Genomic DNA, 18,511 nt, shown 5'->3' on the forward strand with positions numbered 1-18,511 from the left:
TGTAGGGCCGCTCTATATGTAGATATACACATCTTATTCTAAGGTATTACACACATAATGTTTCATTACGTAAGGTCTTTATACACCTCTGAAGAAATAGTGTTGTATATTATATTGTATTTCTGTCAATAGATCCTCCAAAAAATGCCGTATTGTTCCTTTAACAGAACAAAGAAATGTATACGGTTTGGAACAGTCTGAGGGTGAGTAAATGATGACTGAATTTTCATTTTTGGGTGAACTATCCCTTTAATAGTAATTTTGCCAGGACTGGTAGACGTCTGCCATGTGCAATAGAGCAGAGGTAGAGGTCCGGTCTTTATATTTTCTTCCAAACGGAGGTCCGGACAATATGTTTTTTGAAAATAAACAAATATTTAATAATTTTAGCCAAGTTGGATATAATGTATATACTGCATAAAAGATATGGGGGTGGTTTCCCGGACAGGGATTATTTTAAACCAGTACTAGGCCTTAATTTAATTAGTGATTTAAACAACCATGCCGTACATAGAAACAGCAAATGTAATGTTACAATTACAAATTTAAAAAATGCTCTCATCACAAACAGAAAACCAAGTTACTTACTAAATTAGCCTTTCCATGACATTCATACCAGAACTACTTCTATCTTTAAATAATTTCCCAATTAAAACGTTGTTCATTATAAGATGTGACCCTGCTGGTGAAAACCTGCTGGATTTCTACATAAAATCATCCTACAGAATATTCTGTGAAAATATAACAACAATATCTTCAATATTGACTGAATAGTGCCATTTTAAAGATTGAATTCTTGGTGAAATTAATGCTTGAAATTAATTTTTGATGCTTATTATCTAATAATTAGATTATGAGACTTTAGCCTGGGTTTTCACAAATGTTTACATGCTGATCAATAATGCTAATGCTAAATGTAGATAAAAACATTATAGTTCATAAAATATCACAAATCTGGTTGAAAGGTTGGAAACATACACCAAACAGTAAATCGATACAAATACTTTAATATTTGCTGCATTTTGTTTACTGAGGTGTGTCCATTTACCTGCACTAGTGTTGTTAAAATAAGCACGTGTCTGGTGCTCTTCGTGTGGCGTATCTTTGGCGAGAGAGAAGCAGCGCGCGCAGAGCGGAAAGGGTTAAAATGAAGCGCATTTGGAGCTAGATAAAGATATAAGAGGATATAGCGGCAAATGATCAATTACATAAATGTTCATGAGAGAGCGTGTGATGTGATTCTCCAGACACGCGGCTCAATTTAAACAACCGAAATAGTCAAATGGTTTAAATGGTTTATTAGGCTATGTCTCGCGGTCCGGATGGAACGAAGCAAAGGTCCGGATCCGGCCCGCCAATTGAGGATCACTGCAATAGAGGAATTAAAATAAATAAATAAATACAGTAAAACGTGTTATAACGACCAGATGAATATTATAAATCCAAAATCTATAGCTGGGCAATTCCAACGTTATGGACGCGACATGAAAATGCTCAGAGAATTAATTTGTTACGAATATATTGAACAATCTGTTTATATTTTACTGAACCCTTGTTGACAGAGTCTAAACATCAAAAAAGTCAGTCTATGAAAAAAAATTCTATTTAAAAAAAGTGAAATAAACATGCGTTATGGATGTGACAAAAAAGACGCGGTTTTTGGGAGACAATAAACTTTGTAGAAATGCACAATCCTGAAGCAATAATACCCAATGAATGGAGAAGGGATGCCTCTTTATAGACCATAAAATAGTTACTTTATATTCATGTTCATGTGTCCATTTATGAGGAATATGTAGCGTTATGGATGTGACAATCCTGAAAATGGCATTTACCTGACTATGAAAAATCATGCACTAAAAATAAAACAAATGCTTTACAAACTTGAAGAGAGATCTCACATGGGTATTTGAACCACAAAAATGTTAAAATCTGTGCTGTTATCATAGTAAAAACCGCTGGTAAAAACTTTATTTTTTTCGTTGTAAGGTTGACATTTTCACGGAATTGCCCAGCTGGGAATATTAAACTAGGCTACAAGGTAAATCAAAATACAGTCATAAATTCCTTTATCATTAATCCATATGGCATTTAAAAATGTAAGATTATTTAGTTTTACCTCACTAACACATTAGTTTATTTTTTTATTTAACGTACAGATTTGAGAGTACACCTATATTTTCGTGATTGTTGATTGATTTGACACATCTTAATAAACAGACTATAAATTTAGATAATAGACAAGATACGCGATGGCTAAACACAGCATGAATGTACTCATACTGACGTGCAGGGAGGCCAAAAGGATCGAAGAAAAATAATTTAGGCTAACATTCTGGGAACATTCCCCTAACGTTAGTTTTTGGTTCCCAGAAAGTTTTTTAAAGGTTTGTTTTTTGTTATCTTTATGGGTATGACACCTTTTTTTGTTTCCATAACATTAGGGGAACATTCGGTTTTTGTTCCAAAAACTTTCCTGAATAACCAAAAGAGAACATAAAAAATATAGCTGCAAGCAGCAATTACAGGGTCAAGCCCAACAATGGCCCAAACGGAAAATTTTGGACACTTTTTGTCAGTACTGTCTCCAGATGCTACTTTCCAAATTTCGTGCAAATCTGCCAAGTTTTGTAGGAGGAGTTCGAAAAAGTATGTTTTCTATATAATTCAATATAGCGGAAAAGAAGTATGGTGGAATAGAACAACTCTGATATCAAACAGCTCGGCTTGAGCCAACAAATATACTAATGTGAATTGAATACCATTATGTTGATTTCTTCATATGTTATAAGCATTTTAATACATTTATATCTCTTGACCACTAGGGGATGATGGCCTATAACTTTACAAGTCCTCTCAGAACTTGACCTTGATGAACCATGCCAAGTTTCATAGCGATAGGTTATTATGTTCGTAAAATACATCATTTTATTGCAAAATTCTAAATGGCCGACACCCATAATGGACGAATGAGGAACATTGGGTATAGTTCGACTCTATGTGCCTCAAGGAATCAAACAAGACCACTCTTATGATTTTACACCAAAGTTTTCAAAAGTTGTATGCAAAAATAGCCTTTTTTTCTGGACGAGTAGGTGGCGCTGTGCCGAAACTTTGTATGTTACCTCAATTCATGACTGCGATGACATGTACCAAGTTTCGTGTCGATACACAAAAGTTTGGCGAAGATAGCATCAAATCCATTTTGGCGTGCTCGTCATCACATTCGTAGAGGCGCTATACGAGAACGGATTGGCCTATCACAAATATTCAAATAACTTTTTGTCATGCAGCATACCAAATTTCATGCAAATCGGGCAAACCGTCTAGGAGTCTGAAAAAGTAGGTTTTTGGAAAAAATAAAAATGGCGGGATATTTTTCATGATGGAAAATGGGATGGCATGAGTCAACCGTTCAGAGGAAAAGGAATTTTGTTTCTAGGATGTACGGTTCAAAAGTTATAGGCAAAAATGTATGTGGAAGTTTGGACTGTTGGTGGCGCTATGGAGTTTGGGTTAGAGACTCCATATTTGCCATGGTAACAGTTCAGACTGTCCTCTATGTGTGTGCCAAATTTTACAACTTTCCCAACTTTTGTTAGCTGAGATATTACGTAACTGGACCGTTCTTGGTTATCTTGCAATGTCAGGAGGCTGTAAAAGCGACATTATGAACTGATCATGTCATGATAATGAAATTACGTGCCTGGGATGGGTCAGTTACGTTACCTGTGATTACCAAAATAGTACAAATATTGAATGTAACTGGACCATTCTTGGCTATCTAAAATCCTAAAGGCGATGTCATAAATTGGTCATTTAATGATAATGAAATTACGTGCCTGGGACGGGCAAACTACGTTGCCAGGTGGTAAGTCATGAAAGTACCAAAAAGTAGCAATACATAACGTAACTGATACGCCGCGTGTTAGCTGGGTACTTATAAACGCTTTGTCCATTCAGAAGAACCCACGCCGGATCAGCCGCTTGTCTAGACTATGACGGCTCGCCACTGTATAATTCTTTATAAAATATAAATAAATCTTTATACACTTATCATTATAACACTACAACCTCTAACATTGTTTGTGGTGTTGTTTCTGGATCTGATTCTGCAAAGCGTGCGTCTGTCACTCACTCAGTCCTCCGCGTTGCGTGCACAGTACGCATACACATAAAAGTGACATTTACAAGGACAACAATCCACCAAAAGTTCAACTGGAAAACACATCCATCACTCAGTGTGATAAAAAACATAACTACAACCATTAACAGACAGGCACAAGCTTTCTTGAGTGTGCGTTCATGTAAAGTGCTGTCAATCCCACTCACACAATAAAGTCACTTGTGCACAGTCATCAGTTAACTGTGTCTATGACGAAACAAACACTTTCAATAACACGCCTGAAAAGTGTTGTTGTTTTCTGTGATGAAACAAACAAACAAACAAACATAAATACATGCACTGAACACACACACACACGTGACCGGTGCAGAACATGATGTGCGTCTCTGTACCTGTTCTCTGGGTCATCATCATCATCCAGCATCTGTGAGGATTCAGCCTTTAAATCCATCTCGTCACCTTAATAAACACAAACAGACCCTTATAAAAACAATGACTCAATAAATACAAACACATAGCGGCATTCAACTTTGATCTAACCACAACGCACACTCCACTTTCACACACGTGTCACTTTCTCAAATGTTGAGCTCTGTAAGTCCTGATTTCATCTCTCAGGTGAGACATGAACTAATATGTAGATTCCCACCAATGAACCGCCATCTCTATAATGTGTGTGCAGTGTTATTTCGCTAGAGATGAGCGAAGTGTGGACGTGTGGTACTGACACTTGCGTTTCACGTATAAAAGCATTTATTTAATTGCGTTCAAACATGATTCACAGCCCGTTCAGACAGTTCCGGCCACACTTCTTTCAAATGTTTTGTGGACTGACCTGACGACTGATGGAACCCATCAATGTTTGCCATAACAGATTCAATGATTGGTTTGATCTTCTGTTGATCGCTGTCTTCTCCCGAGTTGGCAGCCTGTTCTTCATCATCATCATCACTGGAGGATGAATCGTGTTTAGCATCCGTCTTTTCTTTCTGTGACCTGCGCAGTCGCTCGAATGATCGTTTAGGACCCTTCTTGCCCTCCTTACCGCATTCACTCTTTTCTTTTTTCACACCCATGGATGTTTTCTTCCTGCTGCCGAGCTTGCTCAGACTCTTCATCTGTTTCTCCAGATCAGAGTTGTGGTTGGAGGAGTCCGAGTCATTGCCCTTCTTTTTTTTCCCGTTTCGTTTCTTAGTCTTTGAAGTCTTGTCACTGGTCTCAGAGTCGGAGGAGCCTCGGATGAGTTTGCGTTTTACGGTCTTGTCAGCCAAGCGGCTGGATGACCTCTTCTTCCTGCCAGCAGCATCCTCATCATCATCAGCGTCACTCTCATCCGAGCTGGCCTTCATAGCGGCCGTCTGCAGGATCTCAGGAACTTCATCCGAGTCTGAATCACATTCCTTCTTGACTCCAACACCACGCTCGTCTTCTTTTGACTTTGATCTGGCTTTATGTTTGCTCTTGGCCTCTGGAGACTTGCGTAAGGGAGTGGTCTTTATTCTGGGCGAGCGTCTGTTGTTTAGCTTCTCCTGTGGAGGTGCGTCCTCTGACGATTCTTTGCTTTTGTCTCGCTGTATGGTGATTTTAAGAGGAACGGGCGTCAGCTTGACTACGAGCTTTTTACCCAGTTTGGCGAGACCCTTGGCAGGATCTTTCACCTCAGCGTTGGACGTGGACTTGGCGTCGCTAGATTCAGCCGAGTGGTCTTCGTTAGGTTTCTTTACAGCGAGACTCTCGACCATCTCGAAGAGTTCCTCTGGAACAGAAGGCGGTACAGACACGATATCTTTATCCAGAGCGGCTTCATCAGCTGGCACAGAGCTGTTCTGACCTTCAGGACTTACGGTCACACTCTGCTCTTTGGTTTGATCTTCTCCGGACTGCTCCTGAGCTTCTCCCGTCTCCATTTCAACATCAGCCGAATGACTCTCCTCCCGCTTCTCCTCGGCTATCTGAGCATTCTCATGTGTAGCGGTGGAATCCAAATCATCTTCCCCGTCGCTGTGATGGTTTTCCAGCGCTTTACCTGCAGTCTGACTGTCGGCTGTTCTCGGCTGCTCTTCTCCGTTCTGAAACTTAAGACCTTTGGATTCAAACTCTTTCTCCAGAGACTCCTCTAAAGCCACGTGGGCCTTTCTCAGATCAGCCAGAACGGATCCGAAAGCCCTCAAGTGTCTATAACTTAAGGCGTTAGCTTCCAGGCCCGTCGACGTGCTTTGGAGAAACTGTATGAAAGTGCGATTCAAACCGTTGGTGGTCTCGACAAGTTTCTTGGTCTTTTTCACCAGTTCCTTAGGAACGGTCAGCGTTTTGTAGGAAAAGGCTAACGTGCCGGCTCCGTCGGATGAATGATCCTGTCCGTTAACGGCCGCTGTCTCCCGTTTGCCACGCTTGAGTTTGCGCTCTTTGCGTTTGGTCTTGTCACCGTCGCCTCTGTTTCTCTTCTGAGAAGACTCCAGATTGAGCAGAACTTTCTCACAGGTTTTGGTCAAGTCCTGCAGCGGTTCAGGCTTGCACACGTAGCAGTGCCATTTGCTTTCCTCGCTCATAATTACAGACAGCGCTTTCCGTCCAACGTTGCGTAAAATGCATGTTTTACAGAAGGCGTTGCTACAGTAGTCACAGCAAATCAGGTTTCCTCCCTCCGCACACCACCTGCACAACAACAAACACAGGTACGTGACATTGTTAGACAGTCAGATTGATTGATATTCATTGAAATGCATAATAAACTGATAAAATAAAAAAGGAACTCTTAATTAGTCATTTAGTGTATATTTTATAATCTTAATTTGAATATGTCAATAATTATATATTAAAATATCTCATTTGAATATGACTACGTTTTTGTTTTAAGATCTTACTTTAAATATGTCAGCATGAGTCCTCATTCTATGCCATTTCTACGATTAAATGACTGACAGAGAGACCCATCCTCTATCAGCCATCACTGTGGTCATAGTCAGTAAACTTGCTGACATCATCCATAGCAACGAGGTCAACCCCGCCCTTTCTCTTAGCTTAACATTTCTTTCTGTTCCTTAGTAAAAGTTGCTCTCAGCAGCGTTGTGAAGAGGTTTTAAGTGGAAACTCTTACTGCGGTTTAGGAGAACTCTTAGTGTTAAGATCAAATGTTTTGTTAAAAACGGGCCCAGGTGTGTTAAACAAGAGAGAGATGCAAAATATGGTGCGAGGACCAGGATTGAGAACCACTGGTCTACATTATCTTTTAATATTGAATACATGACTCGCTTTCAGAATGCCTCTTTCCAGTATCAGCAGTAGATATTATGTTTGAGAGGAAATAAAACCAACGTGAAACAATCTCAACAGGTATCTGTGATCTAAATGACAACTCGACAGAACTTTATTACTGTCTTTACACCAGTATTACATGACAGCAAACCTCCCAGTTTTCACACCACACCTTGGAATGATAAGGTTCTCTTGGCATTCTGAGCAGTTTAGGGATAAGATTTGTTTTTGCATTCCATTAGATAAAAGCTCATTAAAACCCAAAGTCCCAAAATGTACACAACATTGTAAAACAAAAACCAAACTAACCTGCACTGTTCATCCATCCCTTCGTCATCCTTGCTGATATCATCACTCATATAATACTTGAAACATGACTGTAAACAACAGACACACACACACACGTTAATGACACAAACACAGACACGCAGGCGGCCAATCGTAACAAGTCAATCTGATTTCTACCTTGCAGATGAGAACGTGAAGAGCCGGATGCTGAAGGACCGAGTCCCTCTGAAAATGATTCACTTGCTGTCCACATGCTGTACAATTAAAAATCTCCTGGAGTTTTTCCTCTGTGAGAGATCACACAAGATATTTATCTTCTACACATCAGTCACATACAGCACACAACATCACCAATGAGGAAAATGTAAATAAGCATTGACCAAATGTCACATAGGGCTGGGCGATATTGACCAAAATTCATATCTCTGTATTTTTTGATGAAAGGCGATATCTGATATGTATATCAATATTTTCTACAAAGTGGATTAAATGTTTACTTGCAAGTCAAAGCCTCATGTGAGGTGTCACAATCACCTTTATTAAAACGGCTTGTTAAATGAAATTCAATGACAGGGTTTTTTTCCCCTATTTGAAAACATACAGCTGCACACCACTTGTTTAAAACAGGTCAATTGCTTTTGTAAAAATTTTCGTAAGGCACTCTGCGGGTAAAAGAAGCTTCCAGCGTAGTCCCGCGCAGCCACACCTTATCACCGCTTTCTTTGGCCAAGGCCCGCCCAAGAGGCCATATGACTGACCGTAAAGCAACCAATCACGTCTCGTTTTGTGCCGCGTCATTTTTGCAGGTGGTGGAAGAGATTTGTTGTGCTTCCACCGTTTGACATAACCGTGTTATGGCATTGTTTACAGATCGCTTGTTGTTGCTGCTCATCAGATCTTTTCAATCCGAACCATTTCCAAATAACTGAACCATCGTTTTTCTTTTTACAAACCAGACCATCTTCTGCTGTGTGGACTGCCACTGCGGCTTCCTCCTTGTCATAAGCAAACTTGTAGAGCGGGCGTGCGGGGTCCGTCTGGTTCGCGCGCAGACCGAGAGTGCTCTGCTCACACTGCGCATGTCAGACACCACAGAGCCGCTTCAAGGCGAACACACCCCATATCCATATTAACGATATTGTCTAATCCCGCATCGTGTTATATATCGATATATCTTAAAAATCGATATATCGCCCAGCCATAATGTCACGTGATATTTATTTCATGTCAAGAGTGAGACTCTAGGTGTGTTCGAGGCGCTGCGCAGATCCATCGAAATCTGACTTGAAGCAGTGCATGCCGGTGAGAAATTTTGTCCGACTTGAACCGGCGCCGACGCCACGTGACTTTGACGTGGGCATTAAAGTAGCGCGAGAGCGTTTCGAGAACAGCCGGCTTGCTCATCCTGCGCAGCATCTCAGGAGCGGCTGCACCAGGCTGTGATGACGACACAGCTTTTCATGATTGGCTAGACAACCATCACGTGCCGGGTTTATTATAACGCCCTCAGTTCAACTAATACTTAATGCATGTTTTTTTTTTTAAACAGCTAAAACTCTGTTCGTACAGATATAATAAACATGTTATTTTGTGTTGTTTAATAAAATAAAAATGAAATGAATACAGACTCCGTTGGTAATTTAATAATATATTCTTATGTTTACCATGAATTTTAGGCACACGGTGTTAAGCAGCACATAACATTTGCAATATGAAGAGTTTATGGTTGCGACTTTTTAATTTAAACGTTTGTTTATTGGACAAATCCAGTATTCTAATCCACTTCAATCGCACTTTGAAAAGGAAACACGGTGCGAACGTCACTACTGCAAGCAGCAGGTGTCCGACTTGACTGCTTCTTTTTCAACTCCTCCCTCTACTGCAAGCGGCTCGGTCTGCGCAGCGCCGCATGAGCTCGAACACACCTTCTACTAAGTCATGTGATCTACGCCATAATATGACACGAGGAGCAGATCATTGTGCTGAATCACTCGTGTACCGTACACATGAGACCGCTCACCAGGACGTTTCCGTGACGCTTCATCTTTAACTTTACTTGTTCCTCTGTTACGAAATTCTGGACCTTTGAATTCATCTTCAGTTTCATTAGCAAGCGGTTCAGGCTTCACCACCACCGTCCCTGTCAACATTGGAGTCAGGAGGAGCATTAGAACCACTGTAACACTCTAAACTTGAGGAGATTTCACAGGATTTACCGTGTGGTAGTTTATTGACGTCCACACTGTTGTGTTCGCTGTCAGCTGCTGCCGGACGTTCACCTTCACTCTCACACTCCTCTACCGCTGTGTGCTTCGTCACAAATGAAGGTTTTCTTCCGTTCAGAAAAGAGCAAAGATTCATTACATCACAAACATTCTCTTCACGCTTACACACATAATAATAATAATCATTCCCACAATCCTGCTGAAATGACTTCAATCAGTTTCAAGAGCACCAGCTACATCAATCACAGCATTCAATTCACTATATCAGCGGTTCTTAAACCTTTGTGTAGAGTGCATTGCTTTGCGGCCGGGCGCCCCAAAAAAAGACTTATCATCTTAAACTTACAATTTTAATTAGACCAAAAACATATTCAGTTATACAATAGTACATCCATTCTTTTGGTTGGTTATCTTATTTTTCTGATGTTTGATAGCATAACATCTTTGAGAAATTTCTAGATTTCTTAAAATGCCACAAAAACTGTGGCCCCCAGTTTGAGGACCACTGCTGTACTACAGTATATACATGTAAGGCTGTCACGATTATGAAATTTGATTGACGATTAATTGTCTAATAAATCATTGCGATTATGACGATTAATTGTCTGTTTTAGAGCTTTGACTTTTAATTCTCATACATTTTTTATTCAGCTTTGAAATTATCATATTGTTCTGAATATAAAGACTATGTTTTTTTTCTTGGAAATACAGTACATCAGAAAAAATTGGGTCATATATTTAAGGTTTAGGTTTTCACCTGTCAATAATACAACCACCAAATACTTGATGAAGTAAATTGATCAGGAGTGAATTGAAGCCTCCATTAAAATACTATCAGTCATAGAAAAGCTTCTAGTCTGTTTTTTTCTCACTTGCAAGACTACAATAAAAGTTTACTTGTGTGTTAATGAGATTTTGCTAGACTGGTTTTCACACTGAAATAATATTAAATTGTACTGCAGGTTATTTTTATGGTATATGCTTTAGTTTTTTTTTAAGTGATTGTGTTGTGGTGGTACATTTGACCAGTATTACCATGCTTTAGTTACAATATATACACTAAAATATGCAATATGCAGATGCACTACAGCGCCCCCTAGTGTCTTCTATAGAGATGTGCAATAATTGCGATCATCTGAATCCATCGCGAGACGATTATTTAATAATCCTGACAGCCCTAGTATTATACAGGTAAAACATTACATTACATATTTTTATTTCTTTAATGGTGACAAGCAACATTTACAAAAAAACACAGTAGTGCATTTAGACTGAAACCCAACTCACCTTTTTGAGCGTGAAGATGAAGGCTTGGTCAAATCTGTGGAACAACCAGGCTGAAAAAAAGGAAAAATAACCATGTAATGGTGCAATGTTAACACAACACAAATGTTTTTAAAAACAAAGGCTTGACTCTTACATTCACTTTAATGAACGCTCTAAATATGTTTGTATTTGTTTAACAATCAATCACATGATGACATGTGGTCCCTTCAATGCTGACATCACTGACATACAGTAACTCAACAACAGCATAGCAGTGCATGAGAATTTTACTTTCCCAAAAACAAAATACCGTAACTACATCATCAACTGAGAAAAACTGCCTCAAAGTCAAGAGCCTTGACAAAGCCTCCAAAAGTTCCTTCACAACAGAATCGCACAGCAACATTTTGAGCTTTTGGCTCTGTAACAAAGACAAGAAGCTCTTATACAGCAGCTAATGCAACAGAATACACACGATGTGTGTGTGTTTAAGTGATGCATTTGATCATTCCTCCCGTATGACCATTACATGTGTGTTTAATCAATACAATCCATCACAGGTTAAAGAGTACATTCCTCGAGATCATAAAAAATACATTTCATGAAGTGTTTAATTTTGCCGTGTTTGAATGTAAGCAATCTGCCAAGTTGTAAATCCGAAGGTGAACGAATAACAAAGTTATTAGCTTATAAAAAAGGTAATCGACTCTGAATCACGCGAACAAGTCATGACCTGTCCGAATCTTTAACCACAATGTACCTACGTCACTAGAAAAATCCCCGCCTACTGACTGCGAAAACTTAACTCTCTCCTCCCCAAACACTGTACTAGCTCGTTCGTGACGTGTGCATCATGTCTAAGAGAAGCTGTGTTCTATGTAGTGAAACTAAGTCAGTCTTATTTTCACTACCAAAGTAAGAACTTCTGAGGAAAAAATGGTTACTATTTATTTTTCAAACGACACCAAAGGAGTATAAACCGAACGTTTTACTTTGCGCGCGTCATTTTACCGAAGATTGCTTCATCAATCTTGGCGCCTTTACTGCAGGATACATTAAACGTCTTTCCTTAAAAGATGTTGCAATACCAACTTTATTTGGACCTGTAAGCTCCACCGAATCACAACCTGTAAGTGTGACTCTTTATTTTTGTCTTTACTTAAAATTAAATTTGTGTGACGTTATCTCATGTCTGTGTTTAGCTAACGTTACCGTTATTTTTGGGGTTGTTACTGTTTGTTTACCTAACGTTAGCTTTAAACTCGTTGCGCTAATGTAAGTGTTCAACCATATTAATTCGCAAAGTCTTTATTTCAAGAACTGCGTGGTGTACTATAGTTATAATAACATCTGAAGATACGAACACCGTACACTGTATGCCGTGATAACTAACTGTTACAAGAGAAGTGTCTAAAACAGTCCTTTTTCTTACTGGCATCTGTATAAGGATTAAAGAATGATTCGTCAGACTCGGGCTCGAACTGGTAAGGTAAAATCGACGCCATCTCTCTCTATACACTGTTAATATCCAACCACCTGCAAACCGTAATACAGCAATAATGATAGGCGGTCCATTTGCGACACATGCTGAAACACGTTTGACCAATCACAGCAGACTAGACCATTTGACCAATCACAGCAGACTAGACCATCTGACCAATCACAGCAGACTAGACCATTTGACCAATCACAGCAGACTAGACCATCTGACCAATCACAGCAGACTACACTATCTGACCAATCAGATCAGACTACGCTGGCGGAAAGGCGGAGATTACACAGATGAATCGCGGAACGAATCATTTGAGAGTCAGTCAAGAAGTAAGGTAATAAAAACTGCTTATTATTACGAAATAATAGTATTTTTACATCATGTATGTACATAAACTTGTTGTCGGACACTCCATAAACTAGGGCTGCTCGATTATGACAAAAATCATGATCTCGATTATGTTGGCCAATATTGAGATCCCGATTATTTAACACGATTACTCATTAACTTTTAAAACAACATAGAAAAATGAAAACTTGGCTTTTAAACTGTGAATTCAACTGCAAAATAAATGTAAAGAAATAGCACAGCTGAAACACTGTAAAGGAAAAGGGTGCACTGTGGTTTTATACCACAAGAAAAGAGAGGATCCTTGCCAAATGGAATGCAGCACAATAATCGTTTTGCCTCGATTATTTTGTTTTTGTAATTGTGAAGGCCAAAATTGGCGATTACGATTAATTTTCGATTAATTGCACAGCCCTACCATAAACCAAAATAAGCCCTTAAAAATATTGAGGAATGTACTCTTTAAAGAACTAACGGTAAATAAACACTTTAACACAGTAATCCAAACAATGACCCAAACAACATTTTTCCATCTATACGTGGACATAAAGAGACATCAAATAAATATTTGCTTGTGTTCGACTGAAGAAAGGGTGAGAATTTTTCTTGACGTGGAAATAAGTGTCTAATGAAAATCATTGGAAAATGGCAGTATACACCATTATGTCATGTATCAGCATGCAGCGACAGATCACGTATGACATTCACTCAATACAGCTGCTCTACAATAACACAGAAGTGAGAAAATCTGTTAAATCAACTAAATAACTGGCATTCTTACAAAAAAAACACACTCCCGGATAAACTTTTTGAACACTAACTCACTTGTCTTCATATTCTTTTCCATATTTTATAATAATAATAAACTCATCAAAATTATGAAATAAAACAAAGGGACTATGTGAATTTTGTTGTAACTTAAAAAAGTCAAAAAATAAATTAAAACGTGTTATATATTTAATTATCTTCATATTTTCTTGTCATTTTCTCAAGCAGCCTCTCGAGGTCTCACCCTCAGATGCTTTGAAACAATATTAAAGGACTTCCCATCTATTCTGTGCTCTTGTTGGCTGCTTTTTCTTCATTATTCAGTCAAAGTCATCCATTTCAAAAACATTTTTTATTAAATAAAATGTTTGTTTTGTCATGAAAAAACATGTTTGTTTGCATAATTATATTTTTGTCTACTAAACTAATTTCAGACATTTAAGCATACACTTTCTGATCAAAGGGTTTTTTTAAATAACGAGAAACATTTCACTCAAGTGTCCCAAAACTTTTGACGGCTAGTGTATATATATATATATATATATATAATTATATATGTTATCTACACTCAACTATTATGATCAGTACTTGTGCTTATGTTAAAGCCCATTGCACATTGAGTCCGAAATTTTCGTCCGAAATTTCCACACGTTAAAAAATAAATACGACCTCACGTTGTGTCAATGACATTTACACACTGCCTCCGATATTTTCATCCGTCATAAAATAATTCGGACCGGGTTTGATTTTTTGCGTTTTTCGCATCCGTAGGAATCGTTTTCAAAGGTGTTTTGGCTATTGTCCCTAATGTAAAACTCGTCCGATGCCACAGTTTGGTGCGCATGTGTGCGCGCGTGCCGCGGCGTGTGTGTTTGTGTGTGTCCACACCTTAGACATACTGCCAGTCTCTGTTCAGGATCAATTGGTTCACAGAAATTGGTGGTCTTCTTTTTAATATGTGGCTTCAGTATCGCTAGCAAAGCATCAAACTGAGCAACTGACATCCTGAAGTAAATTTGAAATCGGTCAGGATAATCCTGCAGTTCCATGATAAGGAGGTGGAACTCTCCTTCCTCTTTACGCAACCTCAGGACTGGATGGACCCAATATTTCCTCTTTATTTTTCTCTTTTTAAGAAGAGAGAGACAACAAAATCGTCATCACTGCTTGAAGACTCCATTTTGTATTGTTTTGCGATTTTTTTCACAACAGATTAATAAATACGCATCGGACTCAGTGTGCAAGGTTTCTGTCCGTGACAAATTTTTAGGATGACAAATATGAAATAACGTATACGAAAATTTCGGATTGTATGTGCAAAGACCTTAACAGGTAATGCTGATGTGTGTTGTGTAGTACCTCATTCATTCTTTCATCAGACGTGTTTAAGTCATTGGAAGCCATTTGAACTGCAGAAAGAGAAAGACGTTAACAACAGGATTAACTTTAAAGGGGTACTGCAACGGTGTGTCATGCATTCTGACTTCTTTACACTGTTACACGTTCGGTCTTCTCATGTTTAACATGGTCAACTTGTCAAAAAACCAGTTGGGAGTATTACGTAGTATTTCTGTGCTCGATACACTCCCCCAGCGATCAGACAGGTTTCAGAAAGTTTTTTCAAACATATAAAACTGTTTCGTAACAATTTTTCTTAGTCCCTTATTGGACAATTCTCCCGGAAAAGCACGCGGCAGCAAGGAGAGCAGGAGAAGGAGCATGCGCAGACATCACTTTCACTTGTGTGCAGGGGAGAGAGAGAAGTTCAGGTGTTTGTTTGCTCACTGCATTTGGGTGATGAATGTTATATAAATATAATATAAGCGGTGGATATAACGCTGGATTTGGAGATGGTTTGAAACTGATATATGGAGCCATCCCAGTGCTAAAAGATGCCGGACATGAACCAGTGAAACTGATGTCTGTGTTTTGTTGGCAATGGGTGCGCACGTGCCTACCCCTCCCCCCCCGCACGCGCCGTATGCTTTCGGAAATAATCGCACAGCTGTATCTATCTTTTATAAGTGTGATCAAACTAAATACTCTTAGAAGATATGAAGTATGCAATACTACTCTATAGGTACTCAAGATTAATATGAGATGACCGCGTGTGTTAGGGCCGCTTTAACACAGAAATCTTGTTTTGGTGTCAATAAACTGATTCTCTGAGACTTACACTGCAGCACTTCCTGAACACACCACTATACCACCGAGTCTTCTGACATCACAGCTATCGTGTATCTTTGATTTACAATGCTTAGCCATTTTAGTCATTATCTTATATTCTAGCAATACTGAAATCAGCATATTATCCCAAAACACTTTTACTGTATTTACTAGGGGTGTAATGATACTTTGTATTACGATATTTCGCGATGCAAAAATGTTACGATGCACATAGTAGAGAGATGGGGATATTTTACGATATGTTTAATTCTATTCGTTCAGTGGTCAAGACGCTACCTACTCTGCGCCTGCGCGTCACGTGTGCTTATCTCACATATGCGCTAGAGAGAGAAGCACAAGACACAATCTGTGTCTCCACGTGGTTTACAAAGCGTCTTATTTTCCTTCACATATTTCCTTCCTTTAAATGCCAATGTTGATTTATCCGCTAACATGAGCTGCTGCATGACGTGATATGAACATAAAGCCAAAAGAAAGCAGCGCTGTTCCGATCAGAGAAGCGATGAAGTGAGTCGTGCTGTAGATTAAAAGATCCAATGACATGATAAAAACAAGCATGTGATCTGCATGATTGAAGAAATGTAATACAGGTTATGTAATATGTCTTCTTGAAAGATTCTTCTCATTCATTACTGTCTCAAGCAAAGACAGCGCAGCTTCAAAGAGACACGAGCCAATAGCGCTTGAGCGTGAGCTCTGTCAGAGCGTTTCATTGGTTGAATGTGCTGAATGAACACGCCCTTCACTGAACGAACGAGTCAACTGAGTCAAAATGAGACTGAATGAACTTCTACATGTCGTTCATGGTCTAATATTCTCTGTGTTACAACAATGCATATCCAGTAGTTACTCAACTCTACTGACAAATAAAGCTATGACCTGGTTTCATTTCATTCCAAGGTAAAGTCAATGATGTCAAAACAGTTCATTCTTTGTATGGAACATTTAATTACACCAATTAAATCAGTTAATCCAGATAGATTTTATATTACCTATAGAGTAGTATATATGGAGATGTGTATGGTATTGTGAGCCCAGCATCGAGATATGTACCGAATCCTGAGCTGAGTGTATCGTTACACCCCTAGTATTTACTCATGTAGGTATCTTTAAGCAGTGGAGGAAAAAACTGATTCAATCTTCAAGCGATTCAAATCTATTCACAAACGTAACAAATCTTTTTGAATGTAAGTTAATATAATATTAATGTGATGTTAATGTGGAAGTCAACTGTGAGAGCGGGTTAGTGAGCGCACACCTCACATGCGGACACAAAGGAGCAATGGAAACTTTCTCAGTGAGTGTCAGGGTGAAGCAGCATGAATCAAGTTTTATTCACTAATTTATTATGTCTGACAACAGAAACAGAAAGTATGTCAATGAGAAGGGTGTTATTGGGCACTTAACTGTATTAAAATACAGTATGAGACAGTTTAGAGAGGAGAAGCAAAAGTGTGAAACACTCCTTTACCCGGGGTTAAAAGTGGGGTTTAGAATGAAGATAACCTGGGGTTAAGCGCAGTGTGAAAAGCCCTATAGTGTAGTAAATAACTGTATGAGTGTCATGATATGAATGGGTGTGTGCCACTGTGATTCTCACCATTAGAAATTTCATTAATGTGAGATTGAAAGTTTTCCTCGTCTGGAGAATGACCCAAGAACTCATGAAGTTTAGAAACCAGTGTGTTCAGCTTACTGGATCTGAAAAACACACAACAAATAAAGACATGACTACAGGACCATTTCAAAAGTGCTTTTAAAAAGTCGCCCACTGATGGGTGATGATGCAATAAATACCCACAATAATACCTCACACTTTTTGACCGATGGCCTATCTACTCATTCATGATCAAATAAAAATAAGGTTTTTTTACTATTTATAGTGTGACACCAAGGTAAATCTCACAAAGTACAATATGCAAATAAATGATTTGATTGTCAAGTGTCATGTGTTCGAAAACGGCCCCCTATGCCCTTATACGGTGCATTATTTGAGGGGACCTCTATTTTTAGTGGTACAGGGCTCTAGACTAACTTTTTGCACTGGTTGCACTGGTGCGCCTAACTTTTTTTCTTAGGTGCACCAGCACAAAAGTTAGGTGCACCAAAATTTTCGGCCGCATCGCATTTAACACTGCAATTTTACAAGTTCACTTTTTTTTAAATCACTGTCCATATAGGCAAAATTGACTATTTGACTATTGACTTTATTTGAAGCACAATTCTACAAGAAAGGTAACTTACTGAAGAAGTGTTGGTGCTTAAAGTGCTTCACTGAACTGAAACTTAAACCATCTCAAGATGAATGGACCAGGGCTTGACATAACCTGGGAGGTTGATGGCTCCGTGTCAGAGCATTGCTTATGATTTTCGGACGGATCAGGCCTTAACTTAACATTATTCACGAAAAAGTTGTCAATCGTTCTTTTCACCTTCTCTCATCATCCACTCTGTTTAACTGACGGGCCTGTAGGCTCCTCCCCTCTCTGTCTGACTGCAGCACACGCATTTTCACACGTACACACCAGGTGTACACCAGGAGGTTGCGCTAGACTT

General features: G+C 39.0%; 1 protein-coding gene across 2 annotated transcripts in view; it reads right to left on the reverse strand.

Moving 5' to 3' along the window:
* atrx (ATRX chromatin remodeler) overlaps nucleotides 1-18,511 on the reverse strand; it is a 63,905-nt gene that overhangs the window by 33,324 nt on the left and 12,070 nt on the right. For both annotated transcript variants that reach the window (XM_057348816.1, XM_057348817.1), the window contains exons 2-10: nucleotides 17,556-17,656; nucleotides 15,128-15,177; nucleotides 11,182-11,231; nucleotides 9,886-10,001; nucleotides 9,690-9,809; nucleotides 7,847-7,956; nucleotides 7,691-7,758; nucleotides 4,962-6,781; nucleotides 4,519-4,585 (exon numbers count right to left, since the gene is read on the reverse strand). In XM_057348816.1, the coding sequence (XP_057204799.1) occupies nucleotides 4,519-4,585; nucleotides 4,962-6,781; nucleotides 7,691-7,758; nucleotides 7,847-7,956; nucleotides 9,690-9,809; nucleotides 9,886-10,001; nucleotides 11,182-11,231; nucleotides 15,128-15,177; nucleotides 17,556-17,656 (2,502 nt within the window). The remainder of the gene's footprint in view (nucleotides 1-4,518; nucleotides 4,586-4,961; nucleotides 6,782-7,690; nucleotides 7,759-7,846; nucleotides 7,957-9,689; nucleotides 9,810-9,885; nucleotides 10,002-11,181; nucleotides 11,232-15,127; nucleotides 15,178-17,555; nucleotides 17,657-18,511) is intronic.

Source organism: Triplophysa rosa, linkage group LG13 (genome assembly GCF_024868665.1).
Source record: "Triplophysa rosa linkage group LG13, Trosa_1v2, whole genome shotgun sequence".
In the NCBI taxonomy this organism is placed as follows: Eukaryota; Metazoa; Chordata; class Actinopteri; order Cypriniformes; family Nemacheilidae; genus Triplophysa; species Triplophysa rosa.